At 37.5% G+C, this 23,894-nt stretch overlaps 2 protein-coding genes across 2 annotated transcripts in view; one reads left to right on the forward strand and one right to left on the reverse strand.

The window, feature by feature from the left end:
• LOC128648997 (saxiphilin) overlaps window positions 1-23,894 on the reverse strand; it is a 248,969-nt gene that overhangs the window by 221,734 nt on the left and 3,341 nt on the right. Inside the window, exons 2-6 of the mRNA XM_053702006.1 lie at window positions 12,658-12,770; window positions 10,054-10,211; window positions 9,852-9,951; window positions 9,415-9,591; window positions 6,117-6,279 (exon numbers count right to left, since the gene is read on the reverse strand). Coding sequence (XP_053557981.1) covers window positions 6,117-6,279; window positions 9,415-9,591; window positions 9,852-9,951; window positions 10,054-10,211; window positions 12,658-12,770 — 711 coding nt within the window. The remainder of the gene's footprint in view (window positions 1-6,116; window positions 6,280-9,414; window positions 9,592-9,851; window positions 9,952-10,053; window positions 10,212-12,657; window positions 12,771-23,894) is intronic.
• Window positions 1-23,894, forward strand: part of LOC128648998 (phosphatidylserine decarboxylase proenzyme, mitochondrial) — an 89,725-nt gene that overhangs the window by 28,225 nt on the left and 37,606 nt on the right. The window lies entirely within an intron of this gene.

Here is a 23,894-nt window from a genome sequence, read left to right on the forward strand (position 1 = left end):
CCGCTAACTTTACATTAAAATTACAACATCCCTATCTTATAATAAATTAAAACTTACCTTTAGAATTAAAATAAACTATATTAAACTATAAATTAACCTACCCTAACTATTATACTCAAATTATATTAAACTATATTAAAATATTAATTAACCTACCCTAACTATTATACTAAAATTACATTATACTGCTAATTAAATGAACTATATTACATATTTAAAAACCTAACCCTACTCAAATTATTTAAATCTACAATTAAAAATTACTAACTACTTTTATTTTGATAGGGCTATTAGATTAGGAGTACAGGTGGCCCTCAGTTTACGCCGGTTCAATTTGCGCCGTCTCAGAATAACAACCTTTTTTTCAGTTGAGAAGCTTTGGAAAGTAGTGCACTAATTAAAATAGCCAGTAGGTGGAGCTGTCCACTTGTGTTGCAGCAACGTAATGCAAGCTTAGCAGACTGAAATTGATCTGTGTACACAGAGCAGACCAAACCTATCGAGCAACAAGATCTAGCAGCCACTTCCCTATTATCTTTCTGTCCAGCTGCTTGAGGTGAGGGTGCCTAACTGCCTATTAATAACTGCAGACTGAAATGCATAGAATAGGCGCAGACCCAATATTAAATGCCCATACCTAGGTTTATCATATATGCTCTCAGTTACATTGAGAGGGGCCTGGAACCTAACTCCTTCACTTCCCATTGACTTACATTATAAACTGGGTATCAATTTACAACGGTTTCGATTTACAACCATTCCTTTTGGAACCTAACCCCGGTGTAAACTGAGGGCTACCTGTAATTGTTTTTTATTTTTGATAATGTGTTGTTGTTTTTTTGTAACTTAGTGTTTCTTATTTTTTGTAACTTAGTGTTTTTTTATTTTTTGTAACTTAGTGTTTTTTATTTTTTGTAACTTAGTAATTTTTAATTGTAGATTTCAATAATTTGAGTAGGGTTAGGTTTTTAAATATGTAATATAGTTAATTTAATTGGTAGTTTAATGTAATTTTAAGTATAATAGTTAGGGTAGGTTAATTAATATTTTAATATAGTTTAATGTACTTTTAGTATAATAGTTAGGGTAGGTTAATTAATATTTTAATATAGTTTGATATAATTTTAGTATAATAGTTAGGGTAGGTTAATTAATAGTTTAATTTAATTCTAAAGGTAAGTTTACATTTATTATGAGATAGGGATGGGGTAATTTTAATGTAAAGTTAGCGGGTTGTTAGATTTAGGGGTTAATAGCTTAATTTAGTTTATGGCAATGTGGGGGGCTGGCGGTTTAGGGGTTAATAGGTTTAGTAAGTGGTAGTGATGTGGGAGGCCAGGGGTTTAGGGGTTTATACGTTTATTTAGTTGTGGCGGGGTCCGGGAGCGGTGGGATAGGGGTTAATACATTTATTTAGTTGGGGCGGGGTCCGGGAGCAGCGGTATAGGGGTTAAACATTTTAGTATAGTGGCGGTGTTTAGTGACAGGATATAAATAAAGTTGGTAAAAAGCTGAATAGCAGCGAGATTGATGACTGTTAGTTAACAACAGTCCGCTGCTCATCGCCCAGTACTTGGTGCTTTTTTGATAAATATGGAGATCGTATTCAGGTCCGCGGCCGCGATGTTAGGCAAGCGTATTGGTGCCGGCGAATGCAGCACAGTTGACGGCTTTATAGATAGGCCTCTTAGAATCCACCCGATTAAATTCACAACAGCTGAAGCAGAGAGGGGAAAATGTTGTAAAGGATATGGGTCAGAGCTTATTTTCATAAAAATATGTAGGCCAAAAAGCCTGTGGAATTTTGTGTGTGTGTATGGGGTGGGGGGAATCTCCTAAGGCATCTGTGTCATTCTGCCCAACTGGGCTGTGAGAGATCTAACTGTAGAGACAGTACCCATTTTTTAGAAAAATGCAAAAATATGTTTTTTGAGGTAAAAAATTGAGCTGCTAAGGAGTCCTATGGATGCTAGATAAGAAATATCTTATGCCTCAGTTCCCCAAATTCCTATGTTAAACACATAAGTAAAGCTCCTCATGTGTATGGCTATGACCCCCAGCTATGTAGTACCTGTAAGAGAGTATTCTTGGATAGCTCCTGGGCGGCTGTTTATTGCCTGAGTCATTTACCTAGACTGAAGCACTGTGTCTTACCAGCATGTTGAGGCCTTTCTCCCTCACAGGTTGCTGATCCAGTAGCGAGCCCATATAGTGCATGTAAATATACTGCCGAGGATACTGCATATATGCCTGTAACCCCTCAGGTGGAGACTAAAAAACGGGGTCCACACGAGGCCTGAGGGCTGTTATTGCTGTTAGATTACCCACTAGGGTAATAGAAAGCACATAACAAAAGTAATCCTTACCCCTGTTTCACTCAGAGTCTTCTTAAATTTTCTTGGAGTGAAGTTGCCTAGGGGTACTGGGTCCCAAGTGGAAGTGGGAGGGACTAGAGATTTGTGAGAGTTTTTGACCTCCTCATGATAGGCTGTTGTATCCCACATGTTATGAAGCCTGTGGACTCTAATCAGCTAAGATAGAAATGGTAATACCTAGATCATCAATGAGATCAACAAAACTCTACATTAAAACATTATGCAAATAGAATTACTTTTCCTCAGACAGCCTCTCTTACTCTAGAAACTCCACCCATTACATCATCAAAGATAGAGCTTAAAGGGATACTGAACCCAATTTTTTTCTTTCATGATTCAGATAGAGCATGTAATTTTAAGCAACTTTCTAATGTACTTCTATTATCAAATTTTCTTCGTTCTCTTGCTATCTTTATTTGAAGAAAAAAAAAAAGGGTTCTAAGCTAAGGAGCCAGCAAATTTTTGGTTCATAACAATGAACAGCACTTGTTTATTGGTGCTGTCCAATCAGCAAGGACAACCCAGGTTGTTCACCAAAAATGGGCCGGCATCTAAACTTACATTCTTGCTTTTCAAATAAAGATACAAAGAGAATTAAGAAAATCTGATAATAGGAGTTAATTAGAAAGTTGCTTAAAATTGCATGCTCTATCTGAATCACGAAAGAAAAAATTTGGGTTCAGTGTCCCTTTAAGTCTGCAGACAGCAAGGCTAGCGGTAGTCATATTGTTATTATGAAGATTGTTTTAAAATCCTTATCAGCTAAAGCCAATAAGGCAAATATATGTAGCAGGGTTAGACTTGAGAAGTTTGAAGTATAAAAATGTTTCAGTTCTAAGAATTAAAGAAAGTGTTAAAAAAAAACTAACACCTGCGATCGTGGAATGGCGATCGCTATAATGCATTCCCCATTGATGTCTATGGGGAAAAGAAGGTTATGTAATAACCTAAGACCCTAACATTAACCCCTATTCTAAATACCCCTAATCCGCCGACCCCTGGCATTGCCGACACTAAATAAAACTATGAACCCCTAAACCCCCTCCCCACATCGCTATTATTATAATAAAGCTGCTAACCCCTAAACCGCCAGCCCCCCACATCGCAAAACACACTAAATTAAACTATTAACCCCTAAACCGCCAGCCCCCCACATCGATACTATTATAATAAAGCTATTAACCCCTAAACCGCCGGCCCCCCACATCGCAAAACACACTAAATTAAACTATTAACCCCTAAACCGCCAGCCCCCCACATCGATACTATTATAATAAAGCTATTAACCCCTAAACCGCTGGTCCCCCACATCGGAACACACTAAATTAAACTATTAACCCCTAAACCTAACTATCCCCTATACTTTAAATTAAATTTACAAAATAAAATAAATAAAAACTTACCTGTGAAATAAATAAAAATTAATTAAATTATAAATAAACCTAACATAACTATTTTAAGAAAATAAAATAAAAAAACAAAATTACAAAATTTAAAAAAAAAACTAACATTACCAAAAAACCCCCCACTAAAATTACGAAAAATAAAAAACACTAAGATTACAAAAAAAGCTACCCCAAAATAAAAACACCCCCTAACCTAACAATAAACTATCAATAGCCCTTAAAAGGGCCTATTGTAGGGCATTGATTTGAACAGCCAATAGGATATAAGCAGCTCTCATCCTATTGGCTGATTTTTCAGTCAATAGGAATGCAACGGTACCTTGCATTCAAGTTTCAGTGTGCGGCGACAATTGCATGAAGAAGAGCCTCCACACCGCTGAGGATCGCCACCGCTGAGGATCGCCGCTCCGGATCCACGCATCGGGGTAGACCGCTCCACACCTCTGGGAAGAAGATAGAAGATGGTCCCGCAATGGATGAAGATGTCGCCGCATGGATGAAATCCTTCACCGCCAGACTTCAGGAACAGTGAGTACCTATTTTCGGGAATTTTTTATTTTTATGGGCGCAAAAGAGCTGATTGCCCTTTGAAGGGCAATTATATGGAAGAATGAAAACAGCATCAATCTGCAGGGAGGTGCACGTACCCAGGTCCTGCCAATGACCTCCAATAATGTCCAATCCACAAAAAGAACAGCACCATCCAAAGATAAGTTAAAAGTGTATCTTTATTGGGACATCTCCAAACACAGCACAAAACACGACGTTTCGGTCAGATGACCTTAATCATGTGATTCTTGAATCACATGATTAAGGTCATCTGACCGAAACGACGTGTTTTGTGCTGTGTTTGGAGATGTCCCAATAAAGATACACTTTTAACTTATCTTTGGATGGTGCTGTTCTTTTCCTTTGAAGGGCAATGCCCATACAAATGCCCCTTCAGGGGTAAAGGGTAGCTTAGGTTTTTTTTTTAGACTTAGGTTTTTTATTTTGGGGGTTGGTTGGGTGGGGGGTTAACTTTTAGGGGGGAATTTGTAATATTTGTAGGTAAAAGAGCTGCTTAACTTAGGGGAATGCTCTACAAAAGGCCCTTTTAAGGGCTATTGGTAGTTTATTGTTGTTAAGGGGGTGTTTTTATTTTGGAGTGGCTTTTTTGTTTTTATAGGGCTATTAGATTAGGTTTAATTTTTATTATTTTGGATAATTTTGTTTATTATTTTTTGTAATCTTAGTGTTTTTTTTATTTTTCATAATTTTAGGTTTTTTTTGGTAATGTTAGATTTTTTTTAATTTTTTCGTAGTGTTTGTTTTTTTTAATTTTGTAATTTAGTTTTTTGTATTTTATTTTATTTTTTTTAAATAGTTATGTTAGGTTTATTTATAGTTTAATCTTTTTTTTATTTCACAGGTAAGTTTTTTATTTATTTTAAAAATGTTATATTGTAAATTTAATTAAAAATATAGGGGATAGTTAGGTTTAGGGGTTAATAGTTTAATTTAGTGTGTTGCGATGTGGGTGGCTGACAGTTTAGGAGTTAATAGTTTTATTTTAGTAGTAGTGATGTGGGGGGGGCGGCGGTTTAGGAGTTAATAGTTTTATTTCAGTAGTAGTGATGTGGGGGGCTGACGGTTTAGGGGTTAATAGGTTTATTTTAGTAGTAGCGATGTGGGGGGCTGACGGTTTAGGGGTTAATAGGTTTATTTTAGTAGTAGCTATGTGGGGGGCTGGCGGTTTAAGGGTTAATAGGTTTATTTAGTATTGGCGATGTGGGGAGCGGCGTATTAGGGGTTAATAGGGTTATTATAGTATTGGCGTATTAGGGGTTAATAGGGTTATTATAGTATTTGCAATGTGGGGGGATGGGGGTTTAGGGGTAATAGGTAGTGTATGGGTGTTAGTGTACTTTGTAACATTTTAGTTATGAGTTTTGTGAAACGTTTTTGTTTTGCAAAATCCATAACTACTGGTCTTAGATAGCAGAATGGATCCCGGCGGTATAAGCTATAACACTAGCGTTATAGCCAGACCGCACAACCTGTAATACGGCGCAATGAAAATCCCACAATCAAAAGTAATTTTTTGAGTGCGGAATGGAGAGTTGCGTAGAGGCTAAAATGCTAGCGGTATAGCTGTACCGCTGCAACTTGTAGTACAGGAGACCTGCATATTCCACACGCAATGGACAATTTTTTAGCCGTATAGCCGTACTGCACAATTTGTAATCTTGCTGAATGTTTGTTATAATAAAAGTTTGATGATATATTTAGATCTGTTTAATAAAATATACATTAATTAAGTGACATTCTATGGGTGAGCCCCCTCCCCCTTTACCTGAGGGCTCCATCAGAGTCATAGAATGGCTCATTGCTACTGGTTTCACAAAAGTAATTCTTGTCTCGTACATAGGATTTGGTTCCCTGGCACAGCTCACATAGGTTGGGGGAAGATATTCCAATTCCAGGGATACAACTTGCATTGAAATAGGCACTGACCACTGAAAAAAGAGATACATTATTATTGTAATGAATAAAGCAGTAAGAATGTTTGTATTTCTTATTGGCTAAAGAGTTGGTAAAAGACCAGAGATTGTAGCCTACATGGTGTGTATTACTGCACTATAACCAAGTGTAGGGGTGACAAAGCTATGGCATGAGTTGCCAAGGTGGCACTTATAACAAATTTGCTGGAGCTACACCATTAGGCTACCACTGTACTGCTAGGTCAGTTTGCAGCAATTCTTGTAATAAATATATTTTTCTTATCAATCCATACTATATATTATCAATTCATCTTTAATTGTTGATACATATGGATTTAAAACAAATATTAACATTAATGTATATGTAACGTCCCTTTAATATTGAAATAGACATACCATGGACACTTTTAAGACACACTTTCAAAAAGGTTTTGCCAGCCCTACCCTAATGGTCTAGTCTGCCATTTTATTTGTGAGTATATCTCTTAAAGCTTTAAAGAATATTCCTTTGTTCGCATGATGCACATTTGTTTATAAAATGTTTACTTTCTCTTCCATTACATAAAACCCAAAACATTTATTTCATGATTTAAGTAGAACATACAATTTACTTCTATTATCAAATTTGCTTCATTCTTTTGGTATAATTTGTTGAAGAATCAGCAATGCATTATTAGTTTCTAACTAAACACATGGGTGAGCCAATGACAAACAGTATATATATGCAGCTACAAATCAGCAGCTAGAATCTAGGTTCTTTGCTGCTCCTGAGCTTGCCTAGATAAACCTTTCAGCATAGGATATCAAGAGAAGGAAGCAAATTAAATAATATCAGTAATTTGATAAATTGTTTAAAATGGTATGCTCTGTCTAAATCATGAATGTCTAATTATGACTTTACTGTCCCTTTAATATACTAGTATTCAAATGTTGATTCTAGCAGATTTCAGTACAAGTCTATAGGAATCAACATTCAAATGTAATATTCATACAGTACATCAAACTAAACTAAATTGGGCCTGATTCTCTAAAGCTCTCTGCTCAGGTGAAATGATATAAAATTACCCGTTAGCAGTGAAAGGAAAAAAAATCTTTCTATGGGATGCTCCATTTCTGGATGTGAGAGTGACGCTTATTACAATATATCTGTACATGAAATGAGAGTTTTGTTGCATTTGCACATTGTATTTTAATTTACTTTTTACTTCAGATTTTGCCCTTTAAAGTGTATTACATTTCAACTTTACACTTTTTGCTTTGTGTTTAAAAACATTAAGACTATATTAAGAGTATAGCAGTGTATTAAATATTATGATTTGCACAAATTTGAATTGTTCTTTGAATGTTTTCTGTGTAAATTTAAAAGAACATAAAACCCAAAGTTTTTCGTTCATGATTCAGATAGCACATACCATTTAAAAAAAACTTTCTAATTTACTTATATTATCACATTTTCTTCATTTTCTTGTTATCTTTTGTTGAAAAGCAGGAAGGTAAGCTCAGGAGTGTGCACGTGTCTGCAGCACTAAATGGCAGCAGTTTTGCAACAATGTTAAGCATTAGCAAGAGCACTAGATGGCAGCACTATTTATGGTCATGTAGTGCTCCAGACACTACCTATCCAGATATCTCTTTAACAAATAATAACAAGAGAATGAAGCAAAATGAATAATAGAAATAAATTGGAAACGTTTTAACGTATTCTGTAGTTGAATCATGAAACAATAATGTAGTCTTTCATGTCCCTTTAACACATTATGATCATACTTTGTATATTTTATACAGTATCTTCTACAAACTGCATTACACTTTGCATTTTTTTATGTGAAATTAACCTCACACTTTCAGATAGTTGGCGGCTAAGGGAGTTTCTTGGTCTGGTGAGTTCTGAAGTTCTCTCAAAACCCATATGATATTCTCTAAGCGTTTTGCACCTGCAGGTCTCACTGATGTATCTCACCGGTTGTATGCAGGTGGCGTTTGTTCAAAATGTACAATACATTCATTTAGCTGACACAAAAGCAATACTTACTAAACTAGAAGCAAATTCAAGTTATAAGGGATTTCTTTTAAACGGAGAATTTATATTGTGTCCGAACCTTGTGAGACTCTTCATCCCAGAGAGCTTTATGAGTTCCTATGGGAGGAAGCTCACATCTCTTTGTGATTTATAGGTTCCACCTTTTTTTTTTAGATAATTCAGTAAGTTTTGCCTCATGTGAAGTCTGTACAATGATTTTACTCAAGCTGGAGAGTTTTTGAGAATCAGGCACATAGACACAAAGCATTGACTAAACGTATATTTGCATTCTTCAGTCAGGTCATACTGCATTAAAGGGACAGTATGCACACATGTTCATTTAAATGAATGTAATAGACACTACTATAAAGAATAATATGCACAGATACTGATATAAAAATTCAATATAAAACCATTTAAAAACTCACTTAGAAGCTCCCAGTTTAGCACTGTTGATGAGGTTAGTCTGGAACATCCACTGAAAGAGACTAAGAGCAGAACCTCCCCCCTCCCCTGCATATGAAAAGACCCATTATACAAACAGAAGAAATCTGAAGTCTGTATACATCAGTATAGATCTAAATTTTGGGGGCTTGGTTAGGAGTCTTGAAATCAGCACAATGTTTTTTAAAAAAAGCAAAACTATACATTTTTTACAAAAACAACCCCAGATGGGCTATATAAATGAATCATCTACAAAACATTCTTGCAAAGAAAAATCTAGTGTACAATACCCATTTAACCTGTTTTGATATGTATGAACCTTAGATAGAAGCCTAGAAATATCTTGCTCTGTGCCAATAGTTGTCACTTATCAATCATATATAATATATAAATGATGCACTACCTGACTACCCCCTAGATTCATCAAAAGTCGCCAGTTTCACCATTTCTTATATTATTCTACAGAGCAAGTTCACAAAAATGAGAAAGTTTTAGTTAATATGGCCTAAAACAAAATACTAGAAAGAATACTCAATTCTTAGTTATTATAAGGCTTTCTTCTTTACTAATAGTCATCTATCAAGTAGTCAGCCTATACTGCATAGATCCAGGTATCTGATGTGACTGTAATTATAATCAGAAGACCAGTCTTGGTCAAAGCAATACTGAGTGTATTTGAACTAAACCTCTGCTTAATGGCTGCTCCTCATCCCAGTAGAGAAGGTTCTTGGCCAGCAGGAAACCCAGTGGGAGGTTCCACCCAGATGTCAAGCGGGCCCCACTGTGACAGGAGCGGGATCCTCTTAGTTTTTGTATATTTAGGGTGCCCCGCCGAGCAACAGCCAAACCAAACAAACACGTCCCTGTAGAGGGAAATTTTTTTTATTGTCACTTATCAATTTATCACGCATGGCACTTTGTTTTGAAGAGTGTCTTGTTATAAATAGTAGCTGCTTATCTGTAGTGCAGATACTATGGACTTAAGAACATTAACTAAACTGCCTTCTATTTTGTTGCATATCAATCTTTTTTCTTCTTCTATTTTACTTTTTAATAATCACTTTAGTTATTGCTGTTTTCTAACTGGACTATTTTAAGGTGATGATTCCCATCCTGTAGGTACCTTCTGAGTGCTCTTCCTTTGCTACGACTGCCAGATCATATAGTCTGATGGCCGTATAAACGTCACCTGCATCAAGGGACACTGCATCCGCTTTATTTCCCTGAGGAAACAAGGCTTATTGTCACATACAAGAAGACATCAAGTGAAAGACATATACTATTTATTATGGCTAGGCAGAAAGTTATGCACTATAAACACTCACCCTTATCTTGCTCATGCAGTCCTGAGTGTTATGAGCACGTACACAAGATACTCTTGAAAAAGGGTCATTTGCTAGAAGAATGGACTGTAGAGTCCGTGCCAGGTGAGAACATTTCCTCTGCTCAGCCTCAGATAGGGTGCACCAGCGGAATTTCTTTCCTTGGTGGGAAACAAAGGAAGTGAGGGGAAAGGAGATTACATATTACATCATGACTTATTACATACAAATAAACTAATTTGTTTAATTGAAAGCTACCTCTTTGCCTGGTGTGTGTACCCTGCTAATTCTGTATGTGCATTTTATCTTGCAAGCTGCCTAAGCTTTCATCAGCGTGCTCCTTTACAATATTCATTATGTACTTGCCCTTTCTTCACAGTGATTTCTCTGTGTATCCTTGCTAACCTTGTGCTCTGTCTTCACACTGCTCTCTTCATTACCTATTTTAAGAAAAGAACTCTCACTATACATTAAAGTGACAATCTTTTTCAGAATTCTTATTGTTTAAAAAGAGATAATCTCTTTATTACCCATTCCCCAGTTTTGCATAACCAACATGGTTATATTAATATACTTTTTACTAGGGTTGCACCGATACCGATACTAGTATCGGTATCGGTGCCGATACCAAGTATTTGCATGAGTACTTGTACTCGTGCAAATGCACCGATACTTAAACCGATACCTCCACTTCCTGTCCATACATCATCTTGTGACGTTTTACAAACTGCATGTTCCCATTTCATTTTAAGCTGGAGTGAAGACTTAACTAAAAATTGTTCACTTCTGTTCTGCCAATACAAATTGCTGTTATTTGTATTATTGTACGTCAGAGTAGTGCTCCAAAAGCCGCTACTATACACCTCGTTCAGGCAAACCCCTGAAGTACTGGGCAGTTAATAAACTGAGATTTCCAGCTCTGGCTAAAATAGCCCAAAAATATATTTCTGCCCCATGCAGTAGTGTGAAAAGTGAAAGACTGTTCAGCTTAGCGTAAAACGTCCTTACTGATAGCAGAAACAGACTTATAGCTGAACATGCAGAGATGATTCTGTTCCTTAAAAAGAACTTGCCACTAACTTTTAAAAAATATTCAAATAGCTAGATTGCCTGTTATACTGCTAGTTCTCATCTTAAACAAGTATGTTCAAAACATACTGTACTCTGAGGACTGAGAATAAAAAGCAGCCCTGGAAAAATATGAAGACCAGTCCTAGTCAGAATTCAAATGCCCCATTTTTCTCAAAGGGGATTACTGGGACACTCCTTTCCCAATATTTTTTCCAGAATTAAATTATATTACTTTGTATTAAATACAAATGTCAGATTGATGTTATATAGGCACCCTACAACCCAATAGCATCCAGTAATCACCCTTTTAAATTGTAGCTTTCCAGCCACAGCTTCTGCAGCTGTTATTTATTGTTGTCATTATTAATATATATGATTGTAATATTTTTTATTTATAAACATGTTCTGTGAACTTTGTGACAACAAATAAAACTGTTTTATTATTTCAAAATGTCTTTTGAGTTACAGTTCATAATTATAAAGAAGCTATCTTAATTCATTAGTCTGCATTGTGCTTGGAAAACTGTCATGATATTAAAAAAGAAGTATCAGTAATTGGTATCGGTGAGTATTTGAAAAAAAGTATTGGTACTTGTACTCGGTCTTAAAAAAAATGGTATCGGTGCAAACCTACTTTTTGCCTCTATGATTACCTTGTATCTAAGCCTCTGCAGACTGCCCCCTTATTTCAGTTCTTTTGAGAGACTTGCATTTTAGCCACTCAGTGGCAGTGCTGACTCCAATGTAACTGCACAAGAGTGAGCACAATGTTATGGCAGACAAAACTGTCAAAATGCACTGAGATTAGAGGCAAATTTCAAGGCCTTAGAAATTTGCATATGAACCTACTTTGGTTTTGTTTTCAACAAAGAATAAAAACGAAAAAAAAAAAATTGATAATAAAAGTAAATTGGAAAGTTGCATGCCATATCTGAATCATGAAAGCTTAATGTTGACTAGATTTTAAAACGAGGTTGGTTTCCTCATTTATATCTTTTTTTCAGTTGAGATTCTATGGCTCATTGTATTATTTATTTTAACAAATAATTTGGTTTAAGATATATTAGCAAAAGTATTTAAAGGGACATTAAACACTTTTGTGTAAAATCTGTACTCTCCCTAGAGAGGCCAAAAAATAAATAAATCTGTAACCTTGGTCTTCGAAATGCTTCAAATTGCCTAAAGCAACTATTTGATTTGTAGCATTTTGAATACCTAGGTTCTAGATATTGTTTTTGGCCTCTCTATGGGGTGTGGGGCAAGCTCAATTTTTTACACAAAAGCAAAAGTTATTTTTTTAAAATTGATTATTGTGGTCATATTAACATCATGTATTAAGTGCATGAAAAGAGTTATATTTAATATACTCTCCCTCTCTCTTTATCTTGTGTATTTCTTCCTGTCTTATGTCTAGCTGTTTACTATTTCATGCATTTATAACTGTCGAATGCTACACTGTTTATTTTCTATTGTATGACATCATGTGACAACTCAAATTTTGTTATCATTTAGAGAAGGATGACAATCTCCACCTACCTGATATAGTGTGAGGTAGCAAAGACATAAAGGAGATAATGTCCAGGAAAGAGATGAAGGCCAAAGACGCAAGCTGCATGTTTGTTATATTATTAAAACTATCTCTGTGATCTCTGAAGAAGAAGAAAAAGATTAATCTAGTGCAGGACGCAGCTAGGGACGGATAAAGGGGAGGAGAAAAAAGAAGCGGAAGAGATTAGCGGAACAGATGGAAAACATCAGTAAAAATATTTTTGAACAGGTTAACACCATATGTGCCAGAAACGCATTCCCAGTAACCCACATCAATACAATGAACTTGAATGATTTAGAATTAGATTTTAAAAGGATGGATTTATAAAAATATTGAGAAATAAGAAACAATTGAGGAATCCATTAAAATCATAGACAAACCACGTTAAAAACATTTTGCTAGATACAATATATACGCTAGACTGAGGTATGTGTGAGATGGGAGGGGTTTTATAGAGCTATTGGGGTTTGGGACTCTTTGCCTCCTCCTAGAGGTAGAGAAAAGTAATTCCCATGAGTAGTGGATTGTGGACTCTCACCACCATTAAAGAAATTATTTTTTCAGGTTATTATAAATTATGTATAAATTGTGTTTTTGACAGCCAATGACACCAGAAAGCCATCTAGCTTTCCCATATAAGCATAGACTTAATTACTCTTCAGAAACTCTTTTTAATTAAAAAAATAGATTACCTAGATAGGTTTTGTGCAAGTCTGGGGGACTATATTTCAGCAGTTTAAAAAAAAAATGCTTTATAGCATTAGACAGAGGTGTTTCCATAATGTATACCATTGCTAAAGGCATTTTGGAAAACTGCAGCCATTTAGAGCTCCAGGAATGTGCATACAGTCCTGAGCCTAGCTACCTACTTTTCAACAAAGGATACCAAGAAAACAAAGTAAATGTATTTATAAAAAAAAAAAAGAATAAAAGTAAATTGTAAAGTTTTTTTTTCCAAATTGTACACAGTCTAAATCAAAGAAAATGTGGGGTTTCAAATTCTTTAACAATGAAACATGATTTATAGAACACAGACTTCCTAAAGATCTGAGTCTACGTCTGGCTTTGAACAGCAACAACCTGCATTGTCTTTTGTAAAGGGGGGGGGGGGGGTGGCATTTTTAATATTAATTAAAAAAATTGCTTTTTAATTTCAAAATGTAGTATACATTATTATTGTTATAATTTATTGGTAAATAGACACAATATTCTACAGCACTGCCAGAATATTCCACAGTTTAGTTTACTTCTCCCAGTTTTATTTTTTTACTGTATAACAAAAAAAAAAAGGCAAATAGTAGCAAGGTAAAGGAAAGAGCAAATGGAAAAATAGCTAATATTAAAAGCTGTTCCCTGCAGATAAAAGTGCCTATATGACAACTTATATTCATGATTCAAATAGAGAATGTGATTTTAAACCACTTTCCAATTTACTTCTATTATCAAATGTGCTTCATTTTCTTGGTATCCTTTGTTGAAGGAGCAGCAATGCACTACAGGGAGCTAGCTGAACATATCCGGTAAACCAACTAAAAGAGGCATTTATGTGCAGCCACCAATCAGCAGCTAGCTTCCAGTAATGCCTTGCTGCACCTGAACTTTTCAACTAAGGATACCAAGAGACTCAAGTAAATTAGATAATAGAAGTAAATTGAAAAGTTGTTTAAAATCACATGTTCTTTATGAATAATGAAAAAAACAATTTGGGTTTAATTATACATAGTAAAACTACTTTGCAATATCAAATCTGTTGGCGCTCTAGAAATAACTGATAGTAGTAATACTAATTAATATTTATTTTGCTCCTTTTCTTTTACTTTAAAGGGATACTGAACCCATGATTCAGATCGAGCATACAATTTTAATCAACTTTCTAATTTACTCCTATTATCAATTTTTCTTCGTTCTCTTGCTATCTTTATTTGAAAAAGAAGGCATCTAATCTAAGGAGCCAGACAATTTTTGGCTCAAAACCCTGGAAAGTACTTGTTTATTGGTGGGTGAATTTATCCACCAATCAGCAAGAACAACCCAGGTTATTCACCAAAAATGGGCAGGCATCTAAACTTACATTCTTGCTTTTCAAATAAAGATACAAAGAGAATGAAGAAAATTTGATAATAGGAGAATATTAGAAAGTTGCTTAAAATGTCATGCTCTATCTGAATCACGAAAGAAACAAATGTGGGTTCAGTGTCCCTTTAAAGGGTCAGTAAACCTTAAAAATAATGTTATATAATTCTGCACATAGTGCAGAATTATATAACATTATATTAGCCAAATTTTGTAAATCATAATATTCCCTTTTTATTTTGTAAAAATACCGCTGTTTTACAGACCCGCTCTCTGTACTCTGCTGAGCGGGTCTGTTGTTTTTACTGAGCGCATCGGGCCAGCTGTATAGTCACAGCCCGGCCCTACCGCGCCATTAGACACAGTGCAGCTCGCTCCCGCTCTGTCTGACAGCAGGAGGGAGCTGCACTGTGTCTAATGGCGCGGTATTTTTACAAAATAAAAAGGGAATATTATGATTTACAAAGTTTGGCTAATATAATGTTATATAATTCTGCATTATGTGCAGAATTATATAACATTATTTTTAAGGTTTACTGTCCCTTTAAGTCTGAAAATTGGGGATTTTCCATCCTGAGAAGTAAAAGAAAACATGGAAGGCTTTACAAACATAATCTTGCTACATCTGTCTCTTATTTGTAGTTTATTTTATAATTGCTGCTGAAGCCAAACAATGGAGATATTGTTAAAGGACCACTAAATACAGTAGATTTGCATAAGCAAATGCATAATAAAAAGACAATGCAATAGAACTTAGCCTAAATTTCAATTGAGTGGATTTTTTTCTGTCAAATTTTAAAGTTATATCTATTTCCACTCCCCTAGATCACGTGACAGCCATCAGCCAATCACAGATGCATATACATATTCTGTGAATTCTTGCACATACTCAGTAGTAGCTGGTGACTCAACAAGTGTAAATATAAAAAGACTGTGCACATTTTGTTAATGGAAGTAATTTGGAAAGTTGTTTAAAATTGCATGCGCTATCTGAACCATGAAAGTTTAATTTTGACTTTAGTGTCCCTTTAACACAACAATGGCAAATACTATTGTCTCTAGGACTGGCTCCTCCAAATGAGGGAAGTGTTGGATGGAATTTGAACATGATATGCTTGAAAATAGTAAGTTAATTTACTGAAAGACAGCAGAGAAATGTGGTAATTACAAGCTGTCTACTGTCTTAAATTTTATTTTGTTTGAACTAATCTTATATGCAAAACTTTTTTGTAAAGTTAAAGACATTTTTTTATTTATTTTTTATTGAGGTAGGTATACATGTGTTTACAGACAAGTCGTACAACATAGCATTTATACATCAAAATACAGTCACATAGGTGTAGGAATGATAATAATATAAACATATCTCAATGAGCAAAGTAAAAATCTAGAACAGTTAAAGGGACATAATACTCATATGCTAAATCACTTGAAACTGATGCAGTATAACTGTAAAAAGCTGACAGGAAAATATCACCTGAGCATCTCTATGTAAAAAAGGAAGATATTTTACCTCACAATCTCCTCAGCTCAGCAGAGTAAGTTCTGTGTAAAAAGTTATACTCAGCTGCTCCCAGCTGCAGGTAAAAAAAAATAAAAAATGAAGAAATGAACTGCAGCCAATCAGCATCAGCAGTGCTGAGGTCATGAACTCTTTTACTGTGATCTCATGAGATTTGACTTAACTCTCATGAGATTTCATAGTATGCTTCCTTTAACCTGAATAGGGAAATAATATGAGAGTGCAGGAGGCTGATCCTTTCAGCTGTCCCAGGACAGACACACTAAAATGCTGCTTAGAAATCGTTTACAATAGGATGTGGCTACTGAGGAACTTTTGAGGTAAAATATCTTTCTTTTTTACATAGAGATGTTCAGGTGATATTTTCTTGTCAGCTTTTTACAGCTATGCTGCATCACTTTCAAGTGTTTAAACATTTGGGTATTATGGCCCTTTAAATTGCAACCTAATAGGCCTGTATCAAACAGAACTGAACCTCAAGTTTTTTTTTTAAATATGAACCCCTGTTAGCAAGTGATAGTGCATGTAAATAGGATATCGCCAAATGATAAATAGTGACTTCTCTGGGACCACCTAATATTATGTTAATAAACTGGAAGTATCGAAGAATCAGACAAAATAGGGCCATTTTTGAACCCTTTGTACTCTTAGACTCAGGGAGTACAATAAGCTAGTACCAAAAATTGAGTCAGCTATACTGGAGTGAGGCTCTAATTCTAAAAAGGTCTCTGGGCTGGTGTGATTCTATAAGAATGCTCACCACTCGCCAGTCCTTTTATTTCCACTTTTTACACTCGGGGGCGTATACTGCGGTGCACAATAAAATTAGCAATTTAAAAATCTTACAAAACAAATAACTGAACTATTTACACAAAAATATGCAGGGAACATTTTTATTTTTTTAGGTGCATAATAATCGTAACAAAATTGTTTACCAAAAATCGTATTTCATCAAAAATGTAGAATTTGTATGTAAATTACACAGGAATAAATCATATTAACTATGCACAGCGTAAATAGTAATTTAAGTACACTGGATGCGCAAAAAAATTGTACTTAAAGGGACAGTCAAGTCCAAATAAAACTTTCATGTTTCAAATAGGGCATGTAATTTTAAACAACTTTCCAATTTACTTTTATCACCAATTTTGCTTTGTTCTTTAGTATTATTAGTTGAAAGTTAGACCTAGGAAGGCTCATATGATAATTTCTAAGCCCTTGAAGGCCGCCTCTAATCACATGTTTTTGTATTTGCTTTTCACAGCAGGGGGGAGCTAGTTCAGGTAAACCCTAGAGATAACATTGTGAGCACGCCCGTGGATTGTGGCAGACACTGCACTAATTGGCTAATATGAAAATCAATAGATAATAAATAAAATGTCATGTGATAAGGGGGCTGTCAGAAGATGCTTAGATACAAGTTAATCACAGAGCTAAAAAACAGAATTTATGTTTACCTGATAAATTACTTTCTCCAACGGTGTGTCCGGTCCACGGCGTCATCCTTACTTGTGGGATATTCTCTTCCCCAACAGGAAATGGCAAAGAGCCCAGCAAAGCTGGTCACATGATCCCTCCTAGGCTCCGCCTACCCCAGTCATTCGACCGACGTTAAGGAGGAATATTTGCATAGGAGAAACCATATGGTACCGTGGTGACTGTAGTTAAAGAAAATAAATTATCAGACCTGATTAAAAAAAAAAAAACCAGGGCGGGCCGTGGACCGGACACACCGTTGGAGAAAGTAATTTATCAGGTAAACATAAATTCTGTTTTCTCCAACATAGGTGTGTCCGGTCCACGGCGTCATCCTTACTTGTGGGAACCAATACCAAAGCTTTAGGACACGGATGAAGGGAGGGAGCAAATCAGGTCACCTAAATGGAAGGCACCACGGCTTGCAAAACCTTTCTCCCAAAAATAGCCTCAGAAGAAGCAAAAGTATCAAACTTGTAAAATATGGTAAAAGTGTGCAGTGAAGACCAAGTCGCTGCCCTACATATCTGATCAACAGAAGCCTCGTTCTTGAAGGCCCATGTGGAAGCCACAGCCCTAGTGGAATGAGCTGTGATTCTTTCGGGAGGCTGCCGTCCGGCAGTCTCGTAAGCCAATCTGATGATGCTTTTAATCCAAAAAGAGAGAGAGGTAGAAGTTGCTTTTTGACCTCTCCTTTTACCGGAATAAACAACAAACAAGGAAGATGTTTGTCTAAAATCCTTTGTAGCATCTAAATAGAATTTTAGAGCGCGAACAACATCCAAATTGTGCAACAGACGTTCCTTCTTTGAAACTGGTTTCGGACACAGAGAAGGTACGATAATCTCCTGGTTAATGTTTTTGTTAGAAACAACTTTTGGAAGAAAACCAGGTTTAGTACGTAAAACCACCTTATCTGCATGAAACACCAGATAAGGAGGAGAACACTGCAGAGCAGATAATTCTGAAACTCTTCTGGCAGAAGAAATTGCAACTAAAAACAAAACTTTCCAAGATAATAACTTAATATCAACGGAATGCAAGGGTTCAAACGGAACCCCCTGAAGAACTGAAAGAACTAAATTGAGACTCCAAGGAGGAGTCAAAGGTTTGTAAACAGGCTTAATTCTAACCAGAGCCTGAACAAAGGCTTGAACATCTGGCACAGCAGCCAGTTTTTTGTGAAGTAACACCGACAAGGCAGAAATCTGTCCCTTCAGGGAACTTGCAGATAAACCCTTTTCCAATCCTTCTTGAAGGAAGGATAGAATCCTAGGAATCTTAACCTTGTCCCAAGGGAATCCTTTAGATTCACACCAACAGATATATTTTTTCCAAATTTTGTGGTAAATCTTTCTAGTTACAGGCTTTCTGGCCTGAACAAGAGTATCGATAACAGAATCTGAGAACCCTCGCTTCGATAAAATCAAGCGTTCAATCTCCAAGCAGTCAGCTGGAGTGAAACCAGATTCGGATGTTCGAACGGACCCTGAACAAGAAGGTCTCGTCTCAAAGGTAGCTTCCAAGGTGGAGCCGATGACATATTCACCAGATCTGCATACCAAGTCCTGCGTGGCCACGCAGGAGCTATCAAGATCACCGACGCCCTCTCCTGATTGATCCTGGCTACCAGCCTGGGGATGAGAGGAAACGGCGGGAACACATAAGCTAGTTTGAAGGTCCAAGGTGCTACTAGTGCATCCACTAGAGCCGCCTTGGGATCCCTGGATCTGGACCCGTAGCAAGGAACCTTGAAGTTCTGACGAGAGGCCATCAGATCCATGTCTGGAATGCCCCACAGCTGAGTGACTTGGGCAAAGATTTCCGGATGGAGTTCCCACTCCCCCGGATGCAATGTCTGACGACTCAGAAAGTCCGCTTCCCAATTTTCCACTCCTGGGATGTGGATAGCAGACAGGTGGCAGGAGTGAGACTCCGCCCATAGAATGATTTTGGTCACTTCTTCCATCGCTAGGGAACTCCTTGTTCCCCCCTGATGGTTGATGTACGCAACAGTTGTCATGTTGTCTGATTGAAACCGTATGAACTTGGCCCTCGCTAGCTGAGGCCAAGCCTTGAGAGCATTGAATATCGCTCTCAGTTCCAGAATGTTTATCGGTAGAAGAGATTCTTCCCGAGACCAAAGACCCTGAGCTTTCAGGGATCCCCAGACCGCGCCCCAGCCCATCAGACTGGCGTCGGTCGTGACAATGACCCACTCTGGTCTGCGGAATGTCATCCCTTGTGACAGGTTGTCCAGGGACAGCCACCAACGGAGTGAATCTCTGGTCCTCTGATTTACTTGTATCTTCGGAGACAAGTCTGTATAGTCCCCATTCCACTGACTGAGCATGCACAGTTGTAATGGTCTTAGATGAATGCGCGCAAAAGGAACTATGTCCATTGCCGCTACCATCAACCCGATCACTTCCATGCACTGAGCTATGGAAGGAAGAGGAACGGAATGAAGTATCCGACAAGAGTCTAGAAGTTTTGTTTTTCTGGCCTCTGTCAGAAAAATCCTCATTTCTAAGGAGTCTATTATTGTTCCCAAGAAGGGAACCCTTGTTGACGGGGATAGAGAACTCTTTTCCACGTTCACTTTCCATCCGTGAGATCTGAGAAAGGCCAGGACAATGTCCGTGTGAGCCTTTGCTTGAAAAAGGGACGACGCTTGAATCAGAATGTCGTCCAAGTAAGGTACTACAGCAATGCCCCTTGGTCTTAGCACAGCTAGAAGGGACCCTAGTACCTTTGTGAAAATCCTTGGAGCAGTGGCCAATCCGAAAGGAAGCGCCACGAACTGGTAATGTTTGTCCAGGAATGCGAACCTTAGGAACCGATGATGTTCCTTGTGGATAGGAATATGTAGATACGCATCCTTTAAATCCACCGTGGTCATGAATTGACCTTCCTGGATGGAAGGAAGAATAGTTCGAATGGTTTCCATCTTGAACGATGGAACCTTGAGAAACTTGTTTAAGATCTTGAGATCTAAGATTGGTCTGAACGTTCCCTCTTTTTTGGGAACTATGAACAGATTGGAGTAGAACCCCATCCCTTGTTCTCTTAATGGAACAGGATGAATCACTCCCATTTTTAACAGGTCTTCTACACAATGTAAGAATGCCTGTCTTTTTATGTGGTCTGAAGACAACTGAGACCTGTGGAACCTCCCCCTTGGGGGAAGTCCCTTGAATTCCAGAAGATAACCTTGGGAGACTATTTCTAGCGCCCAAGGATCCAGAACATCTCTTGCCCAAGCCTGAGCGAAGAGAGAGAGTCTGCCCCCCACCAGATCCGGTCCCGGATCGGGGGCCAACATTTCATGCTGTCTTGGTAGCAGTGGCAGGTTTCTTGGCCTGCTTTCCCTTGTTCCAGCCTTGCATTGGTCTCCAAGCTGGCTTGGCTTGAGAAGTATTACCCTCTTGCTTAGAGGACGTAGCACCTTGGGCTGGTCCGTTTCTACGAAAGGGACGAAAATTAGGTTTATTTTTGGCCTTGAAAGGCCGATCCTGAGGAAGGGCGTGGCCCTTACCCCCAGTGATATCAGAGATAATCTCTTTCAAGTCAGGGCCAAACAGCGTTTTCCCCTTGAAAGGAATGTTAAGTAGCTTGTTCTTGGAAGACGCATCAGCCGACCAAGATTTCAACCAAAGCGCTCTGCGCGCCACAATAGCAAACCCAGAATTCTTAGCCGCTAACCTAGCCAATTGCAAAGTGGCGTCTAGGGTGAAAGAATTAGCCAATTTGAGAGCATTGATTCTGTCCATAATCTCCTCCAAAGGAGGAGAATCACTATCGACCGCCTTTATCAGATCATCAAACCAGAAACATGCGGCTGTAGCGACAGGGACAATGCATGAAATAGGTTGTAGAAGGTAACCTTGCTGAACAAACATCTTTTTAAGCAAACCTTCTAATTTTTTATCCATAGGATCTTTGAAAGCACAACTATCCTCTATGGGTATAGTGGTGCGTTTGTTTAAAGTGGAAACCGCTCCCTCGACCTTGGGGACTGTCTGCCATAAGTCCTTTCTGGGGTCGACCATAGGAAACAATTTTTTAAATATGGGGGGAGGGACGAAAGGAATACCGGGCCTTTCCCATTCTTTATTAACAATGTCCGCCACCCGCTTGGGTATAGGAAAAGCTTCTGGGAGCCCCGGCACCTCTAGGAACTTGTCCATTTTACATAGTTTCTCTGGGATGACCAACTTGTCACAATCATCCAGAGTGGATAATACCTCCTTAAGCAGAATGCGGAGATGTTCCAACTTAAATTTAAATGCAATCACATCAGGTTCAGCCTGTTGAGAAATGTTCCCTGAATCAGTAATTTCTCCCTCAGACAAAACCTCCCTGGCCCCATCAGACTGGGTTAGGGGCCCTTCAGAAATATTATTATCAGCGTCGTCATGCTCTTCAGTATCTAAAACAGAGCAGCCGCGCTTACGCTGATAAGTGTTCATTTTGGCTAAAATGTTTTTGACAGAATTATCCATTACAGCCGTTAATTGTTGCATAGTAAGGAGTATTGGCGCGCTAGATGTACTAGGGGCCTCCTGAGTGGGCAAGACTCGTGTAGACGAAGGAGGGAATGATGCAGTACCATGCTTACTCCCCTCACTTGAGGAATCATCTTGGGCATCATTGTCATTTTCACATAAATCACATTTATTTAAATGAATAGGAATTCTGGCTTCCCCACATTCAGAACACAGTCTATCTGGTAGTTCAGACATGTTAAACAGGCATAAACTTGATAACAAAGTACAAAAAACGTTTTAAAATAAAACCGTTACTGTCACTTTAAATTTTAAACTGAACACACTTTATTACTGCAATTGCGAAAAAACATGAAGGAATTGTTCAAAATTCACCAAATTTTCACCACAGTGTCTTAAAGCCTTAAAAGTATTGCACACCAAATTTGGAAGCTTTAACCCATAAAATAACGGAACCCCTTTACAGTCCCTGGTATCTGCTTTGCTGAGACCCAACCAAGCCCAAAGGGGAATACGATACCAAATGACGCCTTCAGAAAGTCCTTTCTAAGTATCAGAGCTCCTCTCACATGCGACTGCATGCCATGCCTCTCAAAAACAAGTGCGCAACACCGGCGCGAAAATGAGGCTCTGCTTATGCTTTGGGAAAGCCCCTAAAGAATAAGGTGTTTAATACAGTGCCTGCCGATATCAAAATATCAAAATACCCAGATAAAATGATTCCTCAAGGCTAAATATATGTTAATAATGAATCGATTTAGCCCAAATAAAGTCTACAGTCTTAATAAGCCCTTGTGAAGCCCTTATTTACGATCGTAATAAACATGGCTTACCGGATCCCATAGGGAAAATGACAGCTTCCAGCATTACATCGTCTTGTTAGAATGTGTCATACCTCAAGCAGCAAGAGACTGCACACTGTTCCCCCAACTGAAGTTAATTGCTCTCAACAGTCCTGTGTGGAACAGCCATGGATTTTAGTGACGGTTGCTAAAATCATTTTCCTCATACAAACAGAAATCTTCATCTCTTTTCTGTTTCTGAGTAAATAGTACATACCAGCACTATTTCAAAATAACAAACTCTTGATTGAATAATAAAAACTACAGTTAAACACTAAAAAACTCTAAGCCATCTCCGTGGAGATGTTGCCTGTACAACGGCAAAGAGAATGACTGGGGTAGGCGGAGCCTAGGAGGGATCATGTGACCAGCTTTGCTGGGCTCTTTGCCATTTCCTGTTGGGGAAGAGAATATCCCACAAGTAAGGATGACGCCGTGGACCGGACACACCTATGTTGGAGAAAGTATATTTATATAACCGTGTTGGTTATGCAAAACTGGGGAATGGGTAATAAAGGGATCATCTATCTTTTAAAACAACAAAAATTCTGGTGTTGACTGTCCCTTTAAAGGGACATGAAACCCACATATTTTCTTTCATGATTCAGATAGAACTTTCCAAGTTACTTCTATTATCTAATTTGTTTTGTTTTCTTGTTATAAATTGTTGGAAAAGATACCTAGGTAGGCTCAAGAACTGCTGATTGGTGGCTGTACATATTGTGTTATTAACTCACCTAATGTGTTAACTTGCTGTCATTAATGCATTGGATTAAAGCATACCAAGAGAATGATGCAAATTA

Source organism: Bombina bombina, chromosome 2 (genome assembly GCF_027579735.1).
Source record: "Bombina bombina isolate aBomBom1 chromosome 2, aBomBom1.pri, whole genome shotgun sequence".
Lineage (NCBI taxonomy): Eukaryota > Metazoa > Chordata > Amphibia > Anura > Bombinatoridae > Bombina > Bombina bombina.